Below are 26145 nucleotides of genomic sequence, written 5' to 3' on the forward strand. Positions count from 1 at the left end.
TCTATTTCTCACTTTAAATAAAAAAAAATAGATATAAAAAGTTGTTGTTTGAATTAAAAAAAAATATTAAATATGTATGATGAAAATTTTTATTCCAAATCGTGATAATGTTCTATGTAGTTTTAATTGATAATTAGTTTTTAAAACAAAATGAAATGAAAAAAATTAAATGAATTTTTACTCTATCAATTATTCCTTATCGGTTCATGTGTATGAAATACTTTTTATTCTTTGTTTTTGTTATCAAAAGAAAATTGAAATTAAAAATTATAAAACTCTATAGAAAATTTTAAAAAAGTTTGGGTAATAAACTAAACTAAAAATTTTTAGAATCTAAAAAAGCACGTGTTTTAATTTTTTGAGTCATTTCCAATTCATTTCATAACATTTGGTAAAAAGAAAATTATCAGGTAGGATATGTAGACAGATCAGTGATCTTAAACTTTTTCATTTTACTGTGGGGTCGTTCACTTGTTATGTAACGCAATGAACTTGAATTTTTGACCTGCTCTCCACCTACCTCGAGCGATGCAAATGGATAAGGCTCCGCGAAAGAGCTTTAAAGGCTCAGCTAAGCATCTTTTATTAATTCCAATGGAAACACGCTATTTGGTAGCCATTTGGTCTCCACATGGAGGCGACTTTCATTTGATATTAGTTAGGGTTACCAGAGGATTTTCCAAGGATTTTCGCAAAATATCGGGACACTTTTGAAAAAAATGTTCAAAATTTGTCAAAAATTCCAAAATTTGTACGGAGTTTATGACTTCTTGAAAAATCGGGACATTTTGAGGCTTTGTTGGGACACAGCAGCGAGGCTAAAAAGTACAGCAGCGTCCCAGCAAAAATACAGCAGATAACTGCCCTAGTAAAAGTAAAAGAGGTTTAGCGAAGACATAAGAGCTCCGAAGCAGATCCTTCTTCATTTGTGCTGCACGGGTACGTAACATAATTTCTATTGAATCATTTGACGCCCAACAAAATTTTGACCCCTCACCCTCTCCCCTCCCATAAGAGCTTTACCTAATAAGTGAACAGATTCAACTTATTTTTCAGTGATTTTTATAGGAATTTATACATCTTAATCTCGTCTCGGCAATTAAAACTCATAAAATTCCAGTAAGTTAAGAAAAAAATCTTTCCATTTATCTCCAATGCTCTAGAAAAAAAAAGTCGGATGTTTTCGGTCCCATTCACGATGTTATGAAAAAAAAACCTTTGCGAAATAAATAAATCATGAAATTCTTTATTCAGTCAAAATATTTCACCTGAAGGTGTTAGGTGTCAATCTGAATAACAATGGCTCAGGCATATTCCAACTAGGTAAAATGTGCATCACTGTTTTGGTATTTCCGGTGTTCATATAACTTGTTATTGAATTTGTTTGAAAAAAAAGTTATGAAATTCTTTCAATTTTTGCTTTGAAGCACTTAAAATCTTTAAGATATTAAAAAGGTAGCAACAAAATTGATTTTTGGTATGAAAAATATTGCAAAATTCTTCGTTTATTTCACTTCGACATGCTTTTTGCAACTGAAATATTGCATGATCAATAAACAGCTGCGAATTAATTTACAAATTTTGCAGTAACATGTCAGATTTTAACTTACAATTCAGTCAACTTCAAGTCACTGCTCCTCATTAAGAACTTGATTCATTCGAATCCAAGATACTTCCGTTCTCTTAAAAATTAGATCCAGTAGGATCAAAGTAACTTCGATTAATAATATGCAGAGATTAAGAATGTTTAAAGCCATTGGTATCAGTCAATGTGTTTTGTTCTAATTTTATCGTCAATATTTCAATTAAATGCCTTAAAAAAGTTTAGTTTAACGACTATAAAGTTATAACACAACACTTCAGATTCCGTACCAAGCGCCCTAGAAATTACTACAAAAAAATAGTATAACGGTCGAAAATAATTCAAAATTTTGAGCAAAACGAGGTGGGCATTTGTGGGTATTTAGAAAATTTAGGGATCTCAATTAGCGTGTACCGGGAATAATTTTAAATCCTTAATTAAAGCTTAAATAAGCTTAATTAATTAATTGTATATTAATTCACAACTGTACAATTTAAAATAGTTAAGGATGTTAAAAGTATAACATCATATAACATTATAAATTTTAGAGAAATCGACAGTTCGTGAATCGAGAACCGAAAATGAGCAACAAAATTGTCGTGCAAATAATATCCCTAATTATTTATTCATATTTTCTTCTTTATTATTGTTAATTTATTTAAGTAATAATTCGAATCTATTTTTAAAAAGTAATTTGAAAGCATTTAAGAGGTGTTTGTTTACATAAAACGAGTGCTGGAGAAAATGGAAATTGAAGAAAAATAGAGTTTTTAAACAAATATTACAAATATGAAATTCGATTTTTGAGATCAAGTGAAAAGAAAATAAAAAAAAAAAGTATATCTTTTTAAAATCGGCTAGAGGAGCCGTCAAAGGTGAATTATTTTAATCATATATGTTAGTTTATGACTTAATTGTGCTGATAAATATTTTAAATAGTTTAAAAAAGTGACCTTTAAGGGAGAAAAATGTGCAATATTTTTTTTTTTATTAGGCTAAGACCTTTTCAATTTAAGGCAATTAACTTGTGGAGCAAAAGAGAAAAAAAAAATATTATGCTTGAGAGATTTTTTCTGCTATAATCAATTTTATTGTGTTTCGTGCACGAAGACAAAAAAAAATATAATTTAGCAATTTTTTTTTATTATTATTTGGTGTAAACATATATAACAAAAAAAAAGTATTACAATAAGCAACAAAATTGTCCATAAATTTCAGATGGACGGGCCGAGAACTATTGTTCTTCAACGTCAAAATGGGGCTTTCGGATTCACCTTAAGACACTTTATTGTCTATCCTCCGGATGTTCAAGATCCAGCAATTGCTAAGAAACTTGAACAATGTGGTCTTGCCAATTTTTCACAACCTATGGATACAGTGTTTGTGAAGAAAGTTATACCTAATTCAGAGGCTGATAATGCAGGACTCAAAGAAGGTGATAGACTTATAGCTGTGAACGGTATATCCGTATCTCTACAATTCCAATTTGCTGATATTGTTGCTACTATACAAAAAACTCCAAAAACATTAGTAATACAGATTGTTCCTAAGTGCTATGACATATTACAAACCGTATGTATATCATTTTATTTTATTTTTTTTGTGTCTATTTACAGTGGATTAATGCAATATTTGCCTTTTAAAATTGATATCTTCATCATTTGTTTTTCCTCCCTTTTTGTCCATATTTAATATAGTTTTTTAGTGAAACAGCACATAATCCCGAAACAAATCAACGCCCACAAGCTCAACAAGCTGTAAGATCAAGTTTAATGCCAATTATGAGTAGTAATAAACGACAACAAGAACAGTTCTCATTGCAAAGTGTACCAGAAAAACAAGAAGCCCTATATAGTCCATTAATGCCGATTATAAACACATCAAATCGTAATGTCTACGCTGGAAATGGAAATCCAATGGCAATAGTACAACCACGAGTATTGCAAAATATGAGTCAAGTGCAATATGATCAACAACAGCAGTTTCAGCAGCAAGGTTTCAAAAATCAATTTGCCGCGGGTATAAATACTGAAATAAAGGATGCAATATTGTCTCGTCTTCGACATCAAATTGAACAGAAGGAAGAATTTTTAAAGCGTCCAAACAAGCCTTTAATACTAGAACCAACACCGGAGCAAGGAAATCGTGATCATGCTCATTTTCAACAACGTGCTACATTAAATTTTCCACAACCAAATCGACTGAAACCCGACAATTTTGCTGATATGAATTTAGATTATGGACGATCGCTTGATTCTATGAGACAACCACAATCTGTATCTCAAGAGCTCTCTGATATCCAAAGCAATCGTTTTGCATTAAGGGAACAATTTTTTAAGGATAGAAGTAGCACAAATAATGCCTATTTTTCATTACCCACCTCACCCTATTATATCCAAGATGGACAACCATCAAACAATATATCATTTATTGGAAGTAGTAGTAGCATGATGGAAGGCTCAACATTACGTCCGGAAGATAATCGACATTTACGTGTCATAGGATCATCACCAATTCCATCACAAGGCTTAAGAATTGTATCCGAGCGAACTAAACAGTTTGAATCAGGTCGCCCACTCTCGCCTGATGGAATAGATCGAACATCTTTATACAAAAGTGAACTTAGCAGGTAAGAAAGTTTTATAAACATTCTTTTTTCCTCTTTTCTTTTTCTTTTCCTTTTCGTTTCTCCTAACGTTAACTAACGTTCAAGAAGAAACAAGAAAATAAATGTATGAAAAAAAATTTTTCTCTGTGATGTATTTGGGAAAAAAAAAATTGAAAATTATTTTTAGAATAAACACAAAACCACTGGTGTCTAATGTTGCCCTGAGACGTCAAGTATTTGAGGCAAAAGCGAATATTGATTCATCATGGAGATGTTCGTCAGATGACAAAATCAAGGACGACAAAGAACTAAAGTCATTGCCAGTAAAGGCGCGCTCACTGTCCGTTGAGTCAATGAAAGAGAATGACAAGCTTGGTGATGCAATTCATATTAATCACATTAACAACAATAATACTTTAATGAAAAAAGAAAGGCCTAAGCCTGTACGTGAAAACTCATATTTGACAGCTGTAAGGAGTTCACCTGAAGTATTACCAGTGATATTAAGACAAAAATTAGCACAACGGGCTGCAAGTGATGATGAGGAACGTAAAACAAGGAGAACGTCTTATCTCAAGGCAACAGCAAACGATGAATATCATTTTACAGCAAGCGATACAGATCAAAATTCAGTGTCTGTAACAGCGGATGATGAAGAAATACAACAGCAATTAAAAGTGTAAGTTAATTTTTTTTTTTTTTATTATTTCTTTCCTGTTGATTACCATTTTACATCTTGCATTTATGGACTTTATTTTTTTCGTCTGTCACACAACAACAAAAAAAAATTATATATCTTGCAACGATAAAATAGCTCATATCAAAAGTGGACGCCCCCAAAGTTTACAGTTGATATTCAGTTCTTGAAACGAATTTTCGAGGAGCCTCAAGCATCACAGAATTCTCATGAAATCTCAAAAGACAATCATATCGTACACGCAAGGTTAATAATAATGATGATAATTTTTCATGAAGACATTTTTTTTTTTGTCTTTCCACAATTTTTTTTGTTCCTTCCTCTTTACAAAATAATTATTTTCCGCTTAATCTAAAACACACTCACATGCGACTTTCTAAACATTCTTGCCGGTGAAAATACTATTTAGTTTATTTTATACATACTTTTTTTTCTTTAACGGGTTAATGTGAAGAAAAATAAAAAATAAAATAAATTCTGCCTACGCTTTAAAGTATAAAAAAAATTAACAAATTCACGCTCTATAAAGATTATTAAAGTTTATTTGTGAGAAAAAAAAAATATTTAAATAATTGACTCCAATTTGCACCTTTTAACGTGTGACGTGTTATTGGCTATAACATTAATTCTTAGCACATCTTTTTCACATTTTTTTCATATAAATATCTAACAAAAATTCATGCTTATTGATTCATATCATTCGTGTGTATCGATAATGTAGAGTCATGTCTTAAGTTTGACTAGAACATATGTTGCTGGGTGAAATTTTGGGTAGGTGGGAATTTGGGAAGATTCTGTTTATCGTCCATCAATACTTAAAGTTATACTTTACACAAGGATGTTTAAATGATTAAAACTAATCCGAAATGCTAAAATTTTCAATAGCTGTGAATGTGATAATTAGAATCTGATCAAAAGGAAGTTGATCAATTTCGCACATTTGGTATGAACACTTAGCAGTCAAATTTGCTACATATAAAAGCATATAGAAACAGAATTAGAGTTTATCCATCCATATACAAGCCAGGATAAGATAGCCGAACAAAAAATGAGTTTGTTCATGAGTACGATCACAAAAATTAAGCATAGTTAATTATATTGATTGAGTATACTCATGAGTACGTTCATTTAGACGAGCATGATTATTGCCTTTTAGGAATAATAAAGCTCGAAAGCGACTAGAACCTTGTATTAAGTAGAATCGACTTTTATTAAGTAGATTCAATTTTTCCAATATAATAAATCTTATTCCCTGATTTTAGATCATTTTAATTGGATTCTGACATTACCTAGTAAAAGATAATCCTAAATTCGAATTTAGACTCTTATATAAATGTGATCTAATAAGATTTGATTAACATGATTAGCATCTGTGTAGAAAATCTTTATTAGATTAGCATATCACTTTGATTATTTATATTTGCTTAATGTCAACTTCTATATTGACCAAATTGATTCTAGATAGCACAAGTTAATTCCAGATTAATCCGAATAACTTGATTTCTATTTTAAAATATCTTAAAAAATTTAAATTAGCTGAAAAAAGCTCCAAATCTGTGCAAATCTCTCAATCTTCAGTCAACTAATTTAGTTAATTCAATAATTCCCTGAAAAATCTCATTCATCAAATCAAAAATGATCTCAGTAACTTAATAAAGCTTGTATAGTCCTTTCAATAACAAATATTTCTCCATTGAGAATCTAATAAACAACTAAATTTGTTGGGAAATAATATGCAAACACAAAAAAAAGATACACAAGCATTTATAGGTCGTACATACTGTATGACCCAGATACAGTGTAAATTTCATATCTTTGCAACATAGCACATCAACCCTGATATACATAAACATCACTCAACAATCCAATAGAATTTCTTTTATTACAATACTAGTTCTTTTAGGGGTCAATTGTTTTTGGCGGGAAAATGCGCTACGCACATCATCATTACTCAATTACCCTCAATATTGTACATACACACTTTGCGGTGATGAAATAATTACTGCTTATATTACTCTACTTTGTAATTTTCTATTTTTTTTAATTAACTTAATACAAAAGGGCTTTGATTTGAAGCAAATTAAAACAAAAAAACTTAATTAAAATACGTGCGCTTATCAAAGTAGTTCTTTTACTAGCCACAATAATAATAATATTATCAATTTTAAACTTTCACAGTCATGCATCAAAAGCAAAGGCGTTGTCTTATTTCCGTGATAATGCATTATCGGATGTAAATATAGCAATAACAAAGCAAGGGATTTTACACGTAAAGGTTACTTTAATTAACGGACGGGTAAGATTGAAGATACTTTTTTTATTATTTTATAATTAATTTGCTTATAATTCAATTTAATTGACAGCGTTCACATGATAGAAATTGGAGGCAATGCAATGCTGAATTAAAAAGAAATATTTTAAAGCTTACGATATTGAGAGAGGGAAAAGTAAGTCAGGTAAGTCAAACTTATTAATTATACGATAATAATTTCGATTTCATGACAACAATTTGGGTTTGTGGATAAATATTTTTATGAGTTTTCTATCGTATTTGGGATTATGGTGGTAAATCCTTTTTTGGGATGTTTTGGGTAATTAATCGAGACTATTGAAAACTATAAGCTTGATGAGCTCATTATAATGAAATGTTATTGATACAGTGTTGTTGATTGGGTATTTGATAAGTATAGAATAGTAAAGATACAGTTCTATATTCAGTTCAATTGACTTGTAGAGTTGATTGATGCTTTCTTATGTAGAGTGGCTGAATTCGAAGAAGAAGTTGACTTTTCTGGATCAAATCCAATCCTCAAAGGACAAGGATTCCTATTTTCAGTCAAGTTAACTATTATTATTCATTAGTGACCTAGAAACCGTGCAATCTCCATTAATTTGAGGCTATACAACTATGTTGTCCAAATCATGTTTCGCGGCGCACTAGTGCTTTGCTGACTTTCTTGAAAATACTTTAAACCGAATGCTATGTGCGGTTTTAGTCGAGGTTTATCATCAAGGTGTGCAAATTCGCAATGAAGTTTGGACAATTCTGCAATACAGCATAGAACTCCTAAATCTATTGTCAAACCATCAAATCTTCAAGCTCTTCTCAAATCATATCAATCAAATAACAACACTGTAATTAAAATTATAAAATATGCCCGCACTCATCATACTTATTGACAGTATTAGTATCGAATAATGTTAAAACACAAAAAAAATTTATTTATTAAATATGCAATCATTCGATCAGTATTGAAAGAGTCATAGACGACAAAATATCTTTGTGCACCTGATTGTTGTCAATTATTATTGTCGTTGATCAATTATGCAAATCACGTTCATTCCATCCAAATGATTAAGTTAATTGCTTTTTTCATACTTCAAAAGTACAATTTGTATTATTATTTTTGTTGATAATTGATAAAAAGTTAGTTAAGGTTTTGTGTGGGAGTTAGAGCTAAAGAAGTTAATTAAGTAAATCATATGATGCTCTCAAGAAAGTCATCAAATACCAAATCCAGTACAGAATTAAGACAGAAAGTAAAAGTTAAGCAGTCAAATAGTCATAGAATTAAGAATGAGACACCACGACCAAGTTTACATTGGAAAGACGTAAAGACAGGCTTTAGGAATTTCAGTATAAAGCGTTGGAATTCGATTGGCTCATGGGTATAGCACTCGTGTATAAATAATTTTGTTTGTTCGAAGCTTATTTAAATCTTAATTGAATTGTCTATTGTATTATAATTTTATTTAATTTACTTAATAGAGTCCTGACTCAAGTGGTGGAACAATTGACTTAACAAACTTCGATGTAACTGATGGGAATTATACGAAGCGAAAAAATGTTTTTCGTCTTTCATCAGCAAATTATCCTGCAGCATGTGATAGTGAATGTGAATTACTGCTACAGACTCAAAGTTCACAGGAAATGTCCGAATGGATGAGCTGTTTGAAAAGTGTGGCGCGAAATGATGTGAAAACAGACACAGTAAGTTTTATACTTAACCGGCTTATAGAATTGATTGAATTTAAAATTCGACCTTGAGTTCCCGCCAAATTTAAATCTGTTCTTAAATCCACAACTTAAGTCCAATTTACCCTAACTAATCAATCTATGCGTAATTCCCAGGAATGTTCAGCAGACGTTGGAATTCAAAAGGCTGAACCACAACGAATAGCTGCAATAGAAACGATGCAAGCATCAACACTAAGCAGCGATGACAATCCATCTCCATTGGCTAAGACACAACAACGAAAATATCATTTTGGATCTCGATCGCCTTCCGGACAATCACCGGTTACTAAAAGTAGAAAGGCACCACAGAATCTTTTAGTCACATCATCTTCACTATTAAATCCATCATTATCGGATAAGGAGACTAACTCACCTAAACAGAAATCAACGTGGAAACATTTTGTGACAAATCAGTTTAAAAAAATGCAACCGCAAAATGATTCGCCAACGTCAAATGTCAGTGAAGGTTGCACATTATCTCAATGTACACCGGTAAGTCTCTCCCCTCCTGTTAAGTTTTATGATTGATTGTTTTACAACGATTTTATTTACATTCTATTCATGCTTGATTCTTTTTTTTTTATTAGTCGGAAGAGAACTTTTACGTGCCACTAATAATATCAAAATGCACAAAGATAGTTGAGACGAGAGGCATGTGTATTGTTGGAATTTATCGTATACCCGGTAATACGGCAGCTATATCGAATCTAAACGAGCTAATAAACCGCAATGGAATGGATGAGCAAACCTTGAACGATCCAAAATGGGAGGATGTAAATGTAGTATCTAGTTTACTGAAATTATTCATTCGAAGCCTTTCCGAACCGATTGTATCGAACGAATTGTATGGTAATTTCATCGAAGCTGATAAGAAACCGGAACATAGTCAGCGATTTCAAGAGCTTAAGAGCCTATTAGGAAAACTTCCGCGACATAATTATGAAACATTAAAGCATCTCATAGCGCATTTGTATAAAGTTAGTGATAATGCATCGGTCAATTTAATGGAACCGAGAAATTTAGGTGAGATATATATCGAAACCCTACAACAGCAAAAGTTTCTAAAACTGTTGTATGGTTTTACAAATATAATATTTGAATTTGAAATAACCGTTGGAAATTTAAATAAATTTTAGCGATCGTATTTGGACCGTCGATAGTGCGAAAGTCAAACGATTCATTAGAAATGGTAGTTAAAGATATGCGGCATCAATGTCAAATAGTGGAATCTCTTATCAGTCATGTGAGTTAATGATGTCGGCATCATTTATGTTCATATATGAAGATTAATGTGTATTTATTTTTATAGTATGGATATTTCTTTGAAAACGAACCAATGCCGAGTGCAAAGATTAAAATATATCAAGCTTCCACGGATTCGGGATCTGAGCTTCCATCAGCAGATTTTCTTTTAGAGAATGTTGCCAAAATAGAGCGTAAGCTGATGAAAAATATTTTTATTAATAGTACCAAACAAATTAATGTCATTTCATTAATAGCACTAACTAAAGATGTACAGAAAGATACATCGTCGAGATTTGTAGCAAATATTGTACAAGCGGCGAATCGAAAAATACGAAAAACGACGCAAAGAAGAAGTACATCATCATCAATGACACCAGATTCATTATCACTCGAGAGCATGACCACGGTAAGTCATAAAACAATTTTCTATATTAAACGATAATTGTTAGTGAGTAGTGACTAAAGATTTGAGGTGTGAAAAAAATCTCATTTGATGTTGAGATGCTTCTTTCGCATATTTTATGAAATTTAGACAGAAACAATAATATTGCTTACCAGAGTTGATATCTCCGATGTAACTGTAGTCAAGTACTGTGTCATTCTGTAATGATATTATTTAAGATAAGGAGGCTAAGGATTAGAGCAGTTGCGGGCATCCTGTTTGCCGCCAAAATTTTCTGGAAATATCATGAACCGTACACCGTGTACGGTTTCGGTCACGGCTTATCGTCAAGATGTGTCGATAAATTTAAAAGATTGTCCACCACTGAATTAGAGCTATAAGACACAAGATATATCAGATCAAGGTTTCATCTGATCGCAGACATATCTAGGATATCAACTCTGTTGCTTACAAACTGATTTTTTTTAACGCTAAACAAAAACCAAAACTATTTTCATGTTTAATCACAATATAGTCGGCTGAATCAAAAGATTTACAAAAGGCAAATCCGAAAATGTCAAAACTGAAAAGCAATGAATCGTTAGCGGAAACTCCTCGTTCATCGGAAGACGACTTTGATAGTGCATTTACCGAGAATTGTGAAAACGGTAAGAATCTACTACCACAACTATTTCTTTTCTTTTTCGCTTGCCATTTACATATTTTTTTATACTAATTTTGCAATTATAATGTATTGTTGATGTTATTGACTATTTCTATTATACTAAATTTGTTTGACATTTCAGGATCAACATCTCTAACTGCCACCGTAACAGCATTACTGGATAATAAATTACGATCACTGCGAAACTCATCAGTTGAGTCGGATAAAGAGGATAATGTGGCACAAAGTGAGACGCTATCAACAGCGACATCAGTATCATCGTCATCGACATCAACTACGATATCAAATTCCAATCCACGTTATTCCGTAATAAGTAAAATGACGCATTTACAGCATCCACGACCATTAACATTAGGTGAAAACATTCCATTTGCCGATGAGAGTCCAGAGAGGCCGTTAATACAAGCGCGTGTCAAGCCAATAAGACAATCATTAAGTAATAATAATAATAATAATAATTCTAGTAGTAATAATAGTGAGAAGCAAAAAGTTGGTTCTGAGTTACAAATGGATCAATCGAAGAATGATAAAAGTAGCTCAAAACTATCATTGGAATCATCATCAGATACAGATTCGTCAACAACAAGCAATTATCGGGAGCATATGAGATCTGTAATACGTTTGGAAGATTCGGTGCTAAGAAAAGTTAACAGAATTCTAACAAATTTGGAGCATCTCGAGAGAAAATATAGTTTAAATCGATCTCTATCATTGAATTATAAGAGTCATAGGAGTAGTAATAATAATAATGAATGTTGCTGTGCTAATAAAGGTGATAAAGTACGTTTATCATTGACAAAAGATGAGAAAACAGATAAGAATATAAATAAGCGAAGGCAGCTGCACGACACGACCAATACTACGAATAATTCTCAATCAACTGGTGGAAATTCTAAATATCGTAGACATAATGGCAGCAGATCAATTCGAAGACGTCATACGATAGGAATTGGTGCACACGATTATGATTACAATAATCCTACAATAATCAAAACAAGTGATCGAACAAGTTTCATGACACCCATCACAAATTAATATCCATTAAACATGTTAAGAGGAAGAACATGGACAAAACAAAACAAAACACACACACACACACAAATTCATAAATACATATATTCAAGAAATGAATAATTTTATTGCTAATTTTAAGGAATTCGCATCAGATTTTTAGTTGTTTCATCGTCATTTTATCTACAATTTTTATTTTTATTTTATTTTGCTTGATTATATTTTACAAATGTTTCACAGACGAGAGAAAGCGAGAATTTTGTGTATGTATATTTTATTGCATTAATCACATCAATCGATTCATTCATTGAAAAGAAAAATTCACATTTCATAGAAATAAAGAATTAAATTATGATATAAAAATGCTTTTCTTTTAACGAATTTTTAAAAATTTAAAATAAGTCAATTTACAGGGAGAAAGTTGATGTTTAATTTGAATATTGTTGATGTAACGTATTTTAAGGGATTTTGCAGATTTTCAGGATATTTTGGTGTATTTAAGGTTGTAATTATTTAATTCCTTCGTAGTAAGCTATGGAATAGAATAGAATTCATTTTAAAGCTTTGGACATTTCGACAGACATGTAAGAATTCTATCGGAAAAATCAGCTAAATTGCACAACGCACTCAGTCGCTTATAATTTTCTGAACATCCAAAAGCCGAATTTTAGTGTTTGATAGAGAAAAATTCATAAAAAGGAATAAAATTAACCGGAAAATACAGAAAAGTTTGGCTCTTCTCTTGCTAGGAGCGACTTGTTATCTATTCCGGTATATTTTGAAGAAGAGCGGACGTAAAATGGACAAAAAGTCTAATCAAATTTCTTTAACAATGTGAGTGCGAGTTTTTGCTGTAAAAATTCTTTTTTATTCAAAGTTTTCTTCTTTTTCCTAACTTATGCAAAATTGTAGAGCCTTTAACAGTGCTGACGATACACAGCATTGCTATGAGACAAATGGAGCAAATGTTACTGTACAAGTTCCATCAAGAACAACAAATCAAGGGAGTTCCATGGTGAAATTGAAAAACATCATTGGATATAAATGGGAAAATAAAAATTATCCAGGCCATTTAGTGGCTGTACATAAAGATGGAAAGATTATTGCTTATTCGATCAAAGTCAATAATCAAGGAATGGTACGAATTATCAATTTTGGAATGAACAATAAAAGAGCGCTGATTAGAGGAATGGCATCAGAAATTCTGGATATTCAGTTTGCAAATAGTAAGGAAGTAATTATTGGATGTATTGAGGAAACTGCATTACATGTTTATAAATTACCATTTGATGATTCTGAAGACACAATTAATTGCGTTTTATTGGTCAAAATTGAAAATCCAATTAAAGATCATGTTCCATTAATGGATAAACTCAGCTTTTGTCCATATGTTCCCGAAGAGAATGACAAAGAAGATGACTTTTCGGTTCAATTGCTTGTGTGGGTGCGCGGAAATAAATTTGAATGCTATTCACTCAAATCCATAATTGAAACATATGGAGCTGGTGTTCATAAGGTTGAAAATATAAAGGAAGGAATTGTCAGAAGTTATGAAGAAGATCGATCATTGATTACATGCTGTACATTTTCACCCGATGGGACAACATTAGCTATTGGAACTGAGGATGGTCATATTAGATTCTATCAAATTTACTTCCACGAAACTAATCCCCGATGTCTTCATTCATGGAATCCACATGATGGCTCACCAATAAGCAATTTCTTCTTTCTTGATAATCATACACAGCCAATTGCTGGAAGTAGCCTATGGAAATATGTAGTTACATTAGCAAAGAATAATACAGAAATTAAAGTTTCTAGCTGTGATTCATGGAAAACATTGCAAACAATTCAATTTAAATCAGCAACTGATCAGAAAATATCATTAAAAGCAGAAATCGATCGCACTTCATCCTACCTCATACTTAATGATATGACTAATCGCCAACTTTATGTACTGCAAATATTGAAGGAAAATGCACTGAGTCAAAATGGTGACGAAACGAATGGAAATGATGCTGCAGTTGCTCGTGTTTTCATTAAATCAATTGCTGAATTTCATCTTGCATCAACTGTTCTTAGCTATGGTATATCAAATGCATCTATTCGTCGTTATAAGTGTGCATTGAGTGAAAATTACTTAATTGATGAGTTAGAAGATTTTGATGAAGAAAATAATTCCGTTTATTGTGTGGTCCTTAAGCTGTTCATGATTCTTCCGGAAAGTCTTCAAGAATGTCACATTTTGTATCAAACGGCATTAAATAAAAGCGCAGAAATCCTCAATACCGAAGTGTCAACGTCTTCAGCATCAGCCGTCACAAAACCGAAATCGCCAGCGCTGCAGCTATTAAATGTTTCTAATCCAACTGCCGAAATTAAGAAGAATGATTTTACATTAAGAACGCCGCCACAAAAAGCATCGCAATTGAATTTACTTACACCAGATTCATTTAGTTCACCAGTTGAGAAGCCTAAAGAAGTTAGTCAAGAAGTTTTGTCGACAATTTTCATGTTGGCAAAGAATAATCCAACTTCACCTGCTGTTGTAGCTAATAAAACACATGAAAATGTACTGAATCTTGCAAACTGCTCATTAATCGAAGAAGAAAAGATTTTCCAACAAAAAATGGCAGCTGAGCCTCCAATTCCATTAAAGTCCGTTTCAGGTGGTTCAAGTCCAAGTCGTGAAGTTCGTGAAATAATGTTACAAGCTGATTCTCAAGACAATGAAGATTATTATCCGCCTGAAGAAGAGGAAGACGATGATATTGATGAGACAGAGGATAAAGCTGCTGTCTTGAGTGCACTTAATGCATTGGATGTAACAAATTTCAAGAATATTGATGACGATGATGAGGAAGATGATGAAGAGGAGGTAATTGATTGATTGATCATGTCTTGGTCATGTAAATAATTAAATAATTCCAAATTTTTAGGACGATGGTAATGAAGAAGATGATGAAGACGATGAGCCTGATATAAAAGTTGTTAAAACAAAGACTCATGAGTGGCCACAAGCACCCCAATTCGTCGATGCATCTACACCAGCAACATCTAAACAGATTGAGACATTGTCAAATCGAATGAATCAAATGATTGGTAAGTAACGTATTTTAATTTTTTGAATATTTAAAAAAATCGTTCAGTAGTTCATGAGTTCGTTTTCGATAAGTTTATTTGAACTCAAAAAAATCGTTTTAGATTTAAAACTTAGAAAAACGTTAAATTAATACAATTTTCTTTGACATTTTAGAAATCATGGAGCAACAATCTCGATATATTGCAGAATTAAGAAATGAAATCTATACCTTAAAAACACAAAATAATGCAGAAGCAATACTGACACAAAAAAATATAGTAAAAGTTGAGGAAAATTGCAAGAAATCTGTTGAACAAAATTATGAAAAAGTTTCTCTTTTGCTCAACAAGTAAGTAACAAGTCAGCTATTTATAGACAAGTCATTAACTAAATAATATCTTTGTAGGGGTAAATATGATCAACGCGAAATAACAGATTCACTAATGCAATTGTTTAATCAACTATTCCGTACACAAACTCAATCATTGGAAATTGCAATAAAGGATAATATTAAGAACATTTGTGGACATAAGGCATTTATAGAAAGCATAAGTCTATCAATTCTAGCCGGCATTCAAAAGTCGCTCGAGCAAATATTCAAGAAATCTTTGGAGGACATCATGATTCCTTCATATGAGAAGATCACGAATGAAATGTTCCAGGAAATGGGAAAAGCGTTTACAGCTGGAACCAAAGAATGTAAGATCCTTAAATTTCTAATTGATTCAATTCCTTCATTAATATTCCAATCCCCACAGACACAAGAGCATTCGACACATACATGAAACAATATGGAGCAGTTCAATTCCAAATGACTGAATTTTCTGGTGCCATTCACCAAATTCCACAGCAAGTGAAGCAGGAAGTCAAGATACAAAATGAAGCAACATTAATTCCTTTAGTAAATGCACGATTCTTTAATATCAAGCAACAAATTGAACAACTTCAAGCGAAGATTATTCATGATGTTAAGGAACAAGTTAAGAATGAAATTCATAATGGATTTGAGCTACAAAAGTCATCATTGGAAGATTCAGTATTATCGGCAGTTACACGTTCACAAGCTGAAACACCTGCGCCAACAGTTTATGATCATCAGGAATCAATTCGACAGCATTTAGCTCATGGACAAATCAATAAAGCATTTCATCAAGCACTCATCTCTAATGACTTATCACTTGTTGAATATACAATCGAAAAAGCTGATTTTAGTGTAGTTTTTAAGAATCCATGTCCATTGGAACAGACTGTCTTGCTGTCACTTATTCAACAAATTACTGTTGATATGAGCAGATACAGTGAGTTGAAGAATCGGTGAGTTAATTTTTAACCGTCATTTTGTTTTTAAATTTTCAAAATTTTCGTGATCGTTATTTTTCAAAATTTCGTTGACCGTTATTTTTTTAAATTTATCTTTTTAGTTATTTAAATGAAGCAATTATTAATTTGAGTATGCACGATACAATTACACGAGAACATGCACCGAAAATCTTAAAAGAACTCTACAATACGTTCAACACGTTTATCACAGCACATCCATCAAATCAATTAAATTCAAGTATGAAAATGATCATGTTAGCAGCACAATCGATAGCACATATGTGACCACGACAGTCAATATCTGGAAATATCTTGAATTTATTCTAACTGAGACATCATATAATTATATTTTGAAAGAAATAAGATTTAAAAAACAATTAATGTTAAGGAGCTATGAGTAATTTAATTTAATTCACATGGAACAGAATGAGAATGAACGATAGCGGAGACGATAAGCATTTTTAAAAGTTATTAACAATTTTTGCTATCTAGAAAGTGAGTCATTTTTTGATGAGAAATTTAAAAAATATTAATAAAATTACAATTTCCAAGTTAATTAAGCTTTTTTTATTTCCTCTTTGACATGTTTTGGAATTTTGATTTTTCGCTTCTTGTTCTTGTTCTTGTCAATTGTTTTATTCTTAATTCCAGTTATTTGACTGTCTTTTGATTGTTTCTTCTTACAGGACAGTGGATTTGGACCTCCTTTCTTCTTTTTATGCTTAACTTTTGTCACTTTCTTGACCTCAACAATACCTTCCTTCTTTTTCAATTGTACTAGCTGTTCTCCTTCAAAACTTGAAACATTTAATGACTTCTTTGACTTTCTATCTATGAAATTTCTTGTGGCTAATGATGGTTCCTCTAATGTTGGAACTACATTGTGCAGATACAGTAAAGCAATTCCAATTTGTTTTCTAATCCATTCCTGAAGATCTCTGTCTTGAGTAGCAATTATATACCGATTATCTTTCACTAATGACTTGATACATTCAGATCCAGTCAATGGATTCTTCTCATGTCCACATCTATTGAGTTGCAAACTTTTGAGCTTTTTGGAGACTTGAAGAAATTTATGACCTAATTTATCTGTTTCCATGATCATGCAAGGTGTTGTTAAGACTCTTAAATCCATTTGGATGTAATTCTTCAGCTGCTCTTCTATCAGCAGTTTATTCTAGAATGTTATGCAGTGAATATCATTTAATTACAGGAAAAATTCTCATTATTTACCTTAATTGCAGCAAAACAGAAAGTTCCATCGATAAGCACTTGAATTGGGGGATGATAGCCGAAATTATTTATGTAAAAGTTAATCCTTTTACTAGCTTTCTTATATCTTGTCACTTTCATTTTTATTTAATTAATTTTTAACATTCAATGCTGTTCAATGTTGAATGTTTTTGTTATTGTTTTTCTAACCTCAAAAATCATCGCTGAATAACAAAATTTCAAATCCGAAAATATCGTTAAAAAATGACAAAAAACATTTGGATTTTTTAAATTTTTTATTTACATTAAATTTTGCCAGTTCTCTCAGACATTAGAGATATTAATGGATGTTGAAGTCGAATAACTATAAAACATGTCATCTAATTTAATTAATTTACTTTCTGTACCACATTTGAAGTGTTCTCATACGCTTAACTTTCTTTTGGAGCTGCAAAACACCGTACATTAAAGCCTCAGCGGTTGGTGGACATCCAGGAACATAAATATCAACGGGAATAATTCTGTCACATCCACGAACAACAGAATATGAATAATGATAATATCCTCCACCATTAGCACAAGATCCCATTGAAATAACCCATCTTGGTTCAGGCATTTGGTCAAAGACTTTTCTTAAAGCTGGTGCCATTTTGTTTGTTACAGTTCCAGCGACAATAATACAGTCAGCTTGACGTGGTGAAGCACGGAAAACTACTCCATAACGATCCATATCATATCGAGGAGCAGCGATGTGCATCATCTCGACGGCACAACAAGCCAAACCGAATGTCAATGGCCAAATTGAACCTTTACGTCCCCAATTGAGTAAATCATCAAGACGAGCAACTGTCCAATCTGCCCAGTTTGATTGTTTCCTAAATACAAAATATTTGAGGAAGAAGAAATTTTTTGCCGTCATTAAAAGTTCCGAAAAAACATCCAGAAACTTAATATGATCCTTACCATCCAAATGCTGATGCTGGCAACTTTTCTGGATTTGCTTTTTCGACAACAGGCATTGTCTTCTGCTCTCGTTGTTGGTTTGTTGCTGTGACAGAGCATACTTTAAGCAATTGTGATTGATTTTTCGCGATGAGCGAGTTTGACGAGATTAATGCGTTGCGAAGCATCTTTCAGACGATCTAAATAGATAGAAAGGTAGAATATCACTTATGTAAAGGATTACAAATTTCTAAAGTTACTTTAATTGCGTCTAAATTAGATATTTAAAGGAAAAAATTAATTTTTATATAACTTTGTTTTTCCTGATGCAACCCGAGCAACACACGACAAGAATGTGACATTTGATAGGCTGCGTGACATGTTTTTTTTTTTGTTTTCAATGTCCAGTATTAGATATTACAGTTTACTAATTACCTGAGTGGATATTAAAAATTTCAATACTTTACCAAAGCAACCAATTGAAACCCAATGTTGTAGTTTGCAGATCGGGCAAATTAAGCAGTTTTTTCACGCTGAATTGACATCACTGAGACGCTGAATTCAAAAAATAAATTGGAAATTCAGAAAAAATATGGAAGGTGAGAATAAAAAATTAATTTAATACAATAAATACACTTTATTCAGTTCTACAAACACTTTAACAAGTTGAATAAATATTTATATTACAATAATAACGTATTTAAAAGCAACAAAACATCCAAATAAGAAGAAAATTTTAATAATTTTGTAAACGTTTTGACCCAAAATCGATTTTTTGTTGCCGATTCGTAGACATCCAGTAAATAATGAATTCATTACCAATTACAGACATAGAATCACAAATAAAGGACATTCAGGAACGAAAACGAAAAGCACAGGCAGATGATGAGAAAAGTAAAGGAATTGGACTTTTAGATGCTGGATATTTCGATTCAGAGATTTATGATGGCAATGGAGCTCAGGGAAAGCAAAAATATGAAGGATATGTAACATCAATTGCGACAAATGAGGACGAAGATGAAGATGATGATGAACCAGTCAGAGCAAGTGATAAGAGAACAACTGGTATTGGAGCTCCTCTTGCTTTCTTCGCTGATATCGCTAGAGTAAGTAGTTTAAATAATACTAAATGCATGACGAAATCTCATGAAATCATGTCATTTCAGAGCGAGCCAGAATATGATCCATTTGCTGATCGAAGACCAAAAACAGTTGGCGAGAAGGAAGATGAATACAGACAGAAGCGACGAAAGCTGGTCATTTCACCAGAACGAGTTGATCCATTTGCTGATGGTAAGTTTCTTTCATTTATTTTAATTTTTATTAATCCTTAGTACTTAAGACTATCCATTAGGCTTATTAATAAGCTTTGTATTAATGTTTCAAGTATGGTGAGTGAGTGAACATTTGAGACATGTTTGTATGATTATCAATTGCATAGATTATAAGATACATTTAGTCCGCAATTTATTAATGCGAGTATAAACATTACCACAGGTTTACTGCAGGATCACAGCAATTTAAGATGGGATAGTTTTATCAAATAAAAATGAATATCGGCCCATTGTTTACCGAGAGGTTTTTAGAACCATTAGAAATATTGATTATTAAGTACAAAGTGGCAGTACAATGTTGAATATTATTATCCCTTAAATGATTTGCATAACTTACAGTCAAAAAATATTGATTTCGTAATCTTGATTTGTGCATTTTTCTTTGGTTTTATGCATAATAACAACGCTAAACGATTGTCTGTCTGTTGATTTTCCACTATTGTACTAACATATCATATCAATTTGTTTATAAACGTTTCAGTTGCATTGAAAATTTATGAAATTCTTTTATCGATTTTAATTCGGATCTGCCTTAGAAATTTGCAAAACATAACGGTAGAAATATATTTAAAATTTAACGGTTATGAAATTTTTGAAAATTTTAACGAACATTTTATTTGAAAATTAAACGAAAGTTTTAAAAATCTAACGGAAATTTACAAATTTAAGCGAAACTAACTAGATGTAATGAAATTCTGGAATTAAAAATAGGGCAATTAAAACAAAGAAAAATGCACAAAATATCAATTATCACAATTAAAAAAGTCAAATGCATCATAGACAATCCGTTGTCCTTCCACTTTCGAATTGAGCGAATGTTGATTGAATGTTGAACTTTACAAAACCATATTAATCGAACCAGATTTATTTTAGGCAATTATGTGGATGTGGAAGATGATGCAATGAACTGAATGAAATATTTGAAATCTTAATTTATCTATTTATGAAATTTAAAAAAAAAGAGCATAAACATATTTTTCAAATATGATTTCAGTATTGCGATATATCCTCAATCTCTATCACGTACGTATTGTGGAGAAATTTTGAAATTTGATCAATAATATTTAATTTACTTTTTCATTACATTCTCGTTATTAGCAAATTTCAAAAATTTTCCTCTTTTTTGTAGATTTTACGGCACAGATGGAATTACTTTTAATTTTGAATCATGTCATTAAAAGTTTTCCATAATCGATGCCATAATTTGATGAAATTAATTTTTATTGAGATTTTATAAACAATTATTAAATAAATTTTTCTGCTTCATACTTTTAGGTGGCAAAACTCCCGATGTCGCGTCCAGAACATACACAGAAATTATGCGAGAGCAGCAACTTCGTGGCGAGGAAGCTGAATTGCGTAAAAAGATTCAAGAAAAGTCAAAAGATGGATCGTTGAAAGTATCAAATGGCGATTCTAATCGATCAGAACCAAAGAAACGTGGAAGATGGGATCAAACAATAGACGAACAATTTGTTCCAGCTAAAAAAGCAGCTGCTGGATCAACAACGCCGACTTGGGATACAGATGTAAGTCAATTAAATAAAGTACTTGAATATCCACTAAATTCATTAATATTTCAACAGAAAACGCCAGCAGATCACAGATGGGACGAAACTCCAGGACATAAAGGAAGTGAAACACCCGGAGCAACTCCAAGTGCAAGAATTTGGGATGCAACTCCTGCAGTATCAAGTCATGCGACCACACCAGGACGAGGAGAAACTCCAGCACAAGAAAAATCAACAAGACGAAATCGTTGGGATGAAACACCACGAACAGAACGTGAAACGCCTGGACATAATAGTGGATGGATGGAAACACCAAGAGCAGATAGAGGTGCTGCTGAAATGATTGATTCCACACCAGGAGCATCAAAGAGACGTTCACGTTGGGACGAAACTCCTTCAGGCGCGACTCCGTCTTCTATGACGCCGTCAATGACTCCACATAATATGACAACGCCAAGTCATGCGACGCCATTATTAACACCTAGCGGTTCCACTCCAATCGGAGCGAAAGCTATGGCAATGGCCACTCCAACACCTGGACATTTAGCATCAATGACACCAGAACAACTTCAAGCATATCGTTGGGAAAAAGAAATTGATGAACGAAATCGTCCATTTTCCGATGAAGAATTGGACTCACTTTTCCCACCAGGATATAAAGTATTGCCTGTCCCAGCTGGATATATTCCTATTCGTACGCCAGCACGTAAATTACAAGCAACACCGACACCGATAGCTGGAACTCCAGCTGGATTCTTCATCCAACAAGAAGATAAAAGTGCTGCAAAATTCAACGATAATCAGCCTAAAGGAAATTTACCATTTATGAAGCCAGAAGATGCACAATATTTTGACAAATTGCTCGTTGAAGTCGATGAAGAATCGCTGACACCAGAAGAACAGCGCGAAAGAAAAATCATGAAATTGTTGCTCAAAATTAAGAACGGAACTCCACCAATGAGAAAAGCAGCATTACGTCAAATCACAGATAAGGCAAGAGAATTTGGAGCTGGTCCATTATTTAATCAAATTTTACCATTGCTCATGTCACCGACACTTGAAGATCAAGAAAGACATTTACTGGTTAAAGTTATTGACAGAATTTTATACAAACTTGATGACTTGGTACGTCCTTATGTCCACAAAATTTTAGTCGTTATTGAGCCACTGTTGATTGATGAAGATTACTATGCGCGTGTTGAAGGTCGTGAAATTATTTCAAATTTGGCAAAAGCAGCAGGTTTAGCTACTATGATCAGTACAATGAGACCTGATATTGATAATATTGATGAATATGTCAGAAATACAACGGCAAGAGCATTTGCTGTCGTTGCTTCATCGCTCGGTATTCCATCACTCTTGCCCTTCTTGAAAGCCGTCTGTAAGAGTAAGAAGTCATGGCAAGCACGACATACTGGTATCAAAATTGTCCAACAAATTGCTATTCTTATGGGATGTGCTATTTTACCACATTTAAAGTCATTGGTTGAAATTATTGAGCATGGATTAGTCGATGAACAGCAAAAAGTTCGTACAATTACTGCATTGGCAATTGCTGCTTTAGCAGAAGCATCAACACCATATGGAATTGAAAGTTTTGATTCCGTCTTGAAACCATTGTGGAAAGGTATCAGAACACATCGTGGTAAAGGTCTTGCTGCGTTCCTTAAAGCTATTGGATATTTAATTCCATTGATGGATGCTGAATATGCCAATTATTATACACGTGAAGTCATGTTGATTTTAATTCGTGAATTTCAATCGCCTGACGAAGAAATGAAGAAGATTGTATTGAAAGTCGTCAAGCAATGTTGTGCAACGGATGGTGTTGAAGCTCAATATATTAAAGAAGAAATTTTGCCTCACTTTTTCAAGCATTTCTGGAATCATCGTATGGCATTGGATCGTCGTAATTATCGTCAATTGGTGGACACGACTGTTGAAATTGCTAATAAAGTTGGATCATCTGAAATTATTAATCGTGTTGTTGACGATTTAAAGGATGAAAATGAGCAGTATCGTAAAATGGTTATGGAAACAGTTGAGAAAATTATGGGAAATCTTGGTGCGGCTGATATTGATTCACGTCTTGAGGAACAACTTATTGATGGTATTTTATATGCTTTCCAAGAACAAACAACCGAGGATGTCGTTATGCTTAATGGATTTGGTACAATTGTCAATCAGTTGAGTAAAAGAGTCAAGCCATATTTACCACAAATTTGCGGTACAATTCTCTGGCGATTGAACAATAAATCAGCAAAGGTACGTCAACAAGCAGCAGATCTTATATCCAGAATTGCAGTTGTAATGAAGACATGTCAGGAAGAGAAACTTATGGGGCATTTGGGTGTTGTGCTGTATGAATATCTTGGTGAAGAATATCCAGAAGTTTTGGGTTCGATTCTCGGTGCATTAAAGGCTATTGTGAATGTTATTGGAATGACTAAAATGACACCGCCAATTAAAGATCTTTTGCCAAGATTAACGCCCATCCTTAAGAATCGTCACGAAAAAGTACAAGAAAATTGCATTGATCTTGTTGGTCGTATTGCTGATCGTGGTCCTGAATATGTATCAGCACGTGAATGGATGAGAATTTGTTTCGAATTATTGGAATTACTTAAAGCACATAAGAAAGCAATCAGACGAGCAACAGTCAACACATTCGGTTATATTGCAAAAGCAATTGGTCCACATGATGTTCTCGCGACATTATTAAATAACTTGAAAGTACAGGAACGACAGAATCGCGTGTGTACAACAGTTGGTATTGCTATTGTCGGTGAAACATGTCGACCTTTCACCGTACTACCAGCATTAATGAACGAATATCGTGTACCGGAATTGAATGTACAAAATGGTGTACTCAAGTCATTGTCATTCCTTTTCGAGTATATTGGTGAAATGGGTAAAGATTATATATATGCAGTCGTACCATTACTCGAAGATGCTCTCATGGATCGTGATTTAGTTCATAGACAGACAGCTTGTGCTGCAATAAAACATATGGCATTAGGAGTTTATGGATTCGGTTGTGAAGATGCTCTAATACATTTACTAAATTATGTATGGCCGAATATATTTGAAACGTCACCACATTTAGTACAGGCATTTATGGACGCTGTTGAGGGATTACGCGTCGCACTTGGACCAATTAAAATCTTACAGTATACATTACAGGGTCTTTTCCATCCTGCGAGAAAAGTCAGAGATGTTTATTGGAAAATTTACAATTCACTATACATTGGAGCTCAAGATGCACTAATAGCTGGATATCCACGCATTGAAAATGATCCGAAAAATCAATACGTTCGATATGAACTAGACTACAATTTATAAGCTTACTATGTTATCAACTTTTATTCATTTCGCATTTCATGTCTCGACGTTCTTTCTTCTTCCTAATAAAAAACACCGAATATGTGGATAAAAAAGAATATGTGGATGATATGATTTTATTATGTAAGAATCTTGATTATTGAGTAAATCCAATAAAATTTATGATTTTAAATAAATTGTGTTTGATATTACTTTTTAACGGACATTTTAAATTTGAAATTTATTGTATTTCAGTAGGTTTGTAAAACAACGTGGATTAAAAAAGTAAATAATTAAATTTTGTGGTTCAAATAGATCCTTGAAGGATGAAAAGCAGTCAGAAGTGGAACTAAGGTAAGTGAGAAGCTTAACAAATAGAAGAATAATCTGGAAAGTCCTTAAATCTGAAAAAAAAAATAATAAATCGACCTTAAATCTTCCACAACAAAAGATCCAGCTAAGATTTTCAAATCAGTTATGAAACGACAATTCTCTATGATGATCAGCAAGAAGATATTTGAAAGCATATACGAAAACCTTTTTAAAAAGGTGAAAGGAATCGCAACAGTTTAAACATCTCATTGTTTTCATATTGCACATTCTTTCCTTCTCATACCATCATTTTTTTTTGACCATAAGCAAGTCATCATTTTACTTTCTGCAAAATAAAATATTAATAGTTGCCGCAAAACTAAAATAATTCAGTATTCATTTAGCAGTGACGGTGAAAGTACATAAAACATGAAATTACTTCGAGTTGCTTCTTTGATTCTCGTATTTTATGCTTCTTATTCATCGTCAAGTGATTTAAAAAATGGAACTGACACAATTGAATCACAATGGCAACAATTTAAAGTAAGTGAAATTAAAATGCCATGCTAATGTAATCGAAATTACTCAAATATCCAAATTATTAAACAGATTGATTTTAAAAGAAATTATACAACCGATGAAGACTTAATGCGATTTGAGCTATTCAAAGATACATTGGAACAAATTAAAGAGCATAATAAGAAATTTGAGTTGGGTAAAGTTGATGTGCCAGCAACATTAAATGAATACTCTGATTGGACGGATGACGATAAAAGGGAGCTACTAGGATCACCATTAAGGAAATAATTTTAAAAACTACTTTATTTGTGCATTTATGGTACAGCTATAATAAATCTTACAGTATTAATGTTAAATAATTCAA

General features: G+C 32.5%; 5 protein-coding genes across 10 annotated transcripts; 3 read left to right on the top strand and 2 right to left on the bottom strand.

Moving 5' to 3' along the window:
• Positions 1-1257: 1257 nt before the first annotated feature.
• On the top strand, positions 1258-12524 carry RhoGAP19D (Rho GTPase activating protein at 19D). Of its 3 annotated transcripts, none has more exons than XM_070650063.1 (15): positions 1258-1323; positions 2801-3154; positions 3280-4211; positions 4378-4869; positions 5005-5133; positions 7066-7183; positions 7251-7343; positions 8657-8878; positions 9020-9397; positions 9493-9928; positions 10042-10148; positions 10215-10341; positions 10405-10556; positions 11068-11200; positions 11339-12524. In XM_070650063.1, exons 2-15 carry the CDS (start codon positions 2801-2803, stop codon positions 12250-12252), a joined length of 4587 nt encoding a protein of 1528 aa, XP_070506164.1. In that variant the 5' UTR covers positions 1258-1323; the 3' UTR covers positions 12253-12524. The 3 variants fall into 3 exon arrangements, with proteins under 3 accessions (XP_070506164.1, XP_070506163.1, XP_070506165.1); XM_070650062.1 differs by lacking the exon at positions 1258-1323 and adding an exon at positions 2225-2457 and having other exon boundaries at positions 11339-12523; XM_070650064.1 differs by lacking the exons at positions 1258-1323; positions 5005-5133 and adding an exon at positions 2225-2457.
• A 332-nt stretch (positions 12525-12856) lies between these two features.
• Positions 12857-17186, top strand: Ge-1 (Enhancer of mRNA-decapping protein 4 homolog Ge-1). Its single transcript, XM_070650468.1, has 7 exons — positions 12857-13062; positions 13141-15106; positions 15168-15330; positions 15485-15659; positions 15717-16009; positions 16069-16624; positions 16732-17186. The coding sequence occupies exons 1-7, from the start codon at positions 13028-13030 to the stop codon at positions 16913-16915; spliced, it is 3372 nt and encodes a 1123-aa protein (XP_070506569.1). The 5' UTR covers positions 12857-13027; the 3' UTR covers positions 16916-17186.
• LOC139098321 (rRNA-processing protein UTP23 homolog) lies at positions 17175-18028 on the bottom strand. Its single transcript, XM_070650469.1, has 2 exons — positions 17864-18028; positions 17175-17807 (listed from the first exon to the last, which is right to left on the bottom strand). The coding sequence occupies exons 1-2, from the start codon at positions 17981-17983 to the stop codon at positions 17187-17189; spliced, it is 741 nt and encodes a 246-aa protein (XP_070506570.1). The 5' UTR covers positions 17984-18028; the 3' UTR covers positions 17175-17186.
• Positions 18029-18119: 91 nt separating this feature from the next.
• Positions 18120-19140, bottom strand: LOC139098322 (NADH-quinone oxidoreductase subunit B 2-like). Its single transcript, XM_070650470.1, has 3 exons — positions 19045-19140; positions 18806-18984; positions 18120-18717 (listed from the first exon to the last, which is right to left on the bottom strand). The coding sequence occupies exons 2-3, from the start codon at positions 18970-18972 to the stop codon at positions 18237-18239; spliced, it is 648 nt and encodes a 215-aa protein (XP_070506571.1). The 5' UTR covers positions 18973-18984; positions 19045-19140; the 3' UTR covers positions 18120-18236.
• Positions 19141-19326: 186 nt separating this feature from the next.
• On the top strand, positions 19327-25147 carry Sf3b1 (splicing factor 3b subunit 1). Of its 4 annotated transcripts, XM_070650464.1 has the most exons (5): positions 19327-19383; positions 19613-19890; positions 19951-20077; positions 21394-21647; positions 21705-25147. In XM_070650464.1, the coding sequence occupies exons 1-5, from the start codon at positions 19377-19379 to the stop codon at positions 24969-24971; spliced, it is 3933 nt and encodes a 1310-aa protein (XP_070506565.1). In that variant the 5' UTR covers positions 19327-19376; the 3' UTR covers positions 24972-25147. The 4 variants fall into 4 exon arrangements, with proteins under 4 accessions (XP_070506565.1, XP_070506564.1, XP_070506566.1 ...); XM_070650463.1 differs by lacking the exon at positions 19327-19383 and having other exon boundaries at positions 19591-19890; XM_070650465.1 differs by lacking the exon at positions 19327-19383 and having other exon boundaries at positions 19869-19890; positions 19951-21141.
• Positions 25148-26145: the final 998 nt, after the last annotated feature.

This window comes from Chironomus tepperi, unplaced genomic scaffold, assembly GCF_022539635.2.
Source record: "Chironomus tepperi strain 1889 unplaced genomic scaffold, CSIRO-AGI_Ctep_v1 contig_445, whole genome shotgun sequence".
Lineage (NCBI taxonomy): Eukaryota > Metazoa > Arthropoda > Insecta > Diptera > Chironomidae > Chironomus > Chironomus tepperi.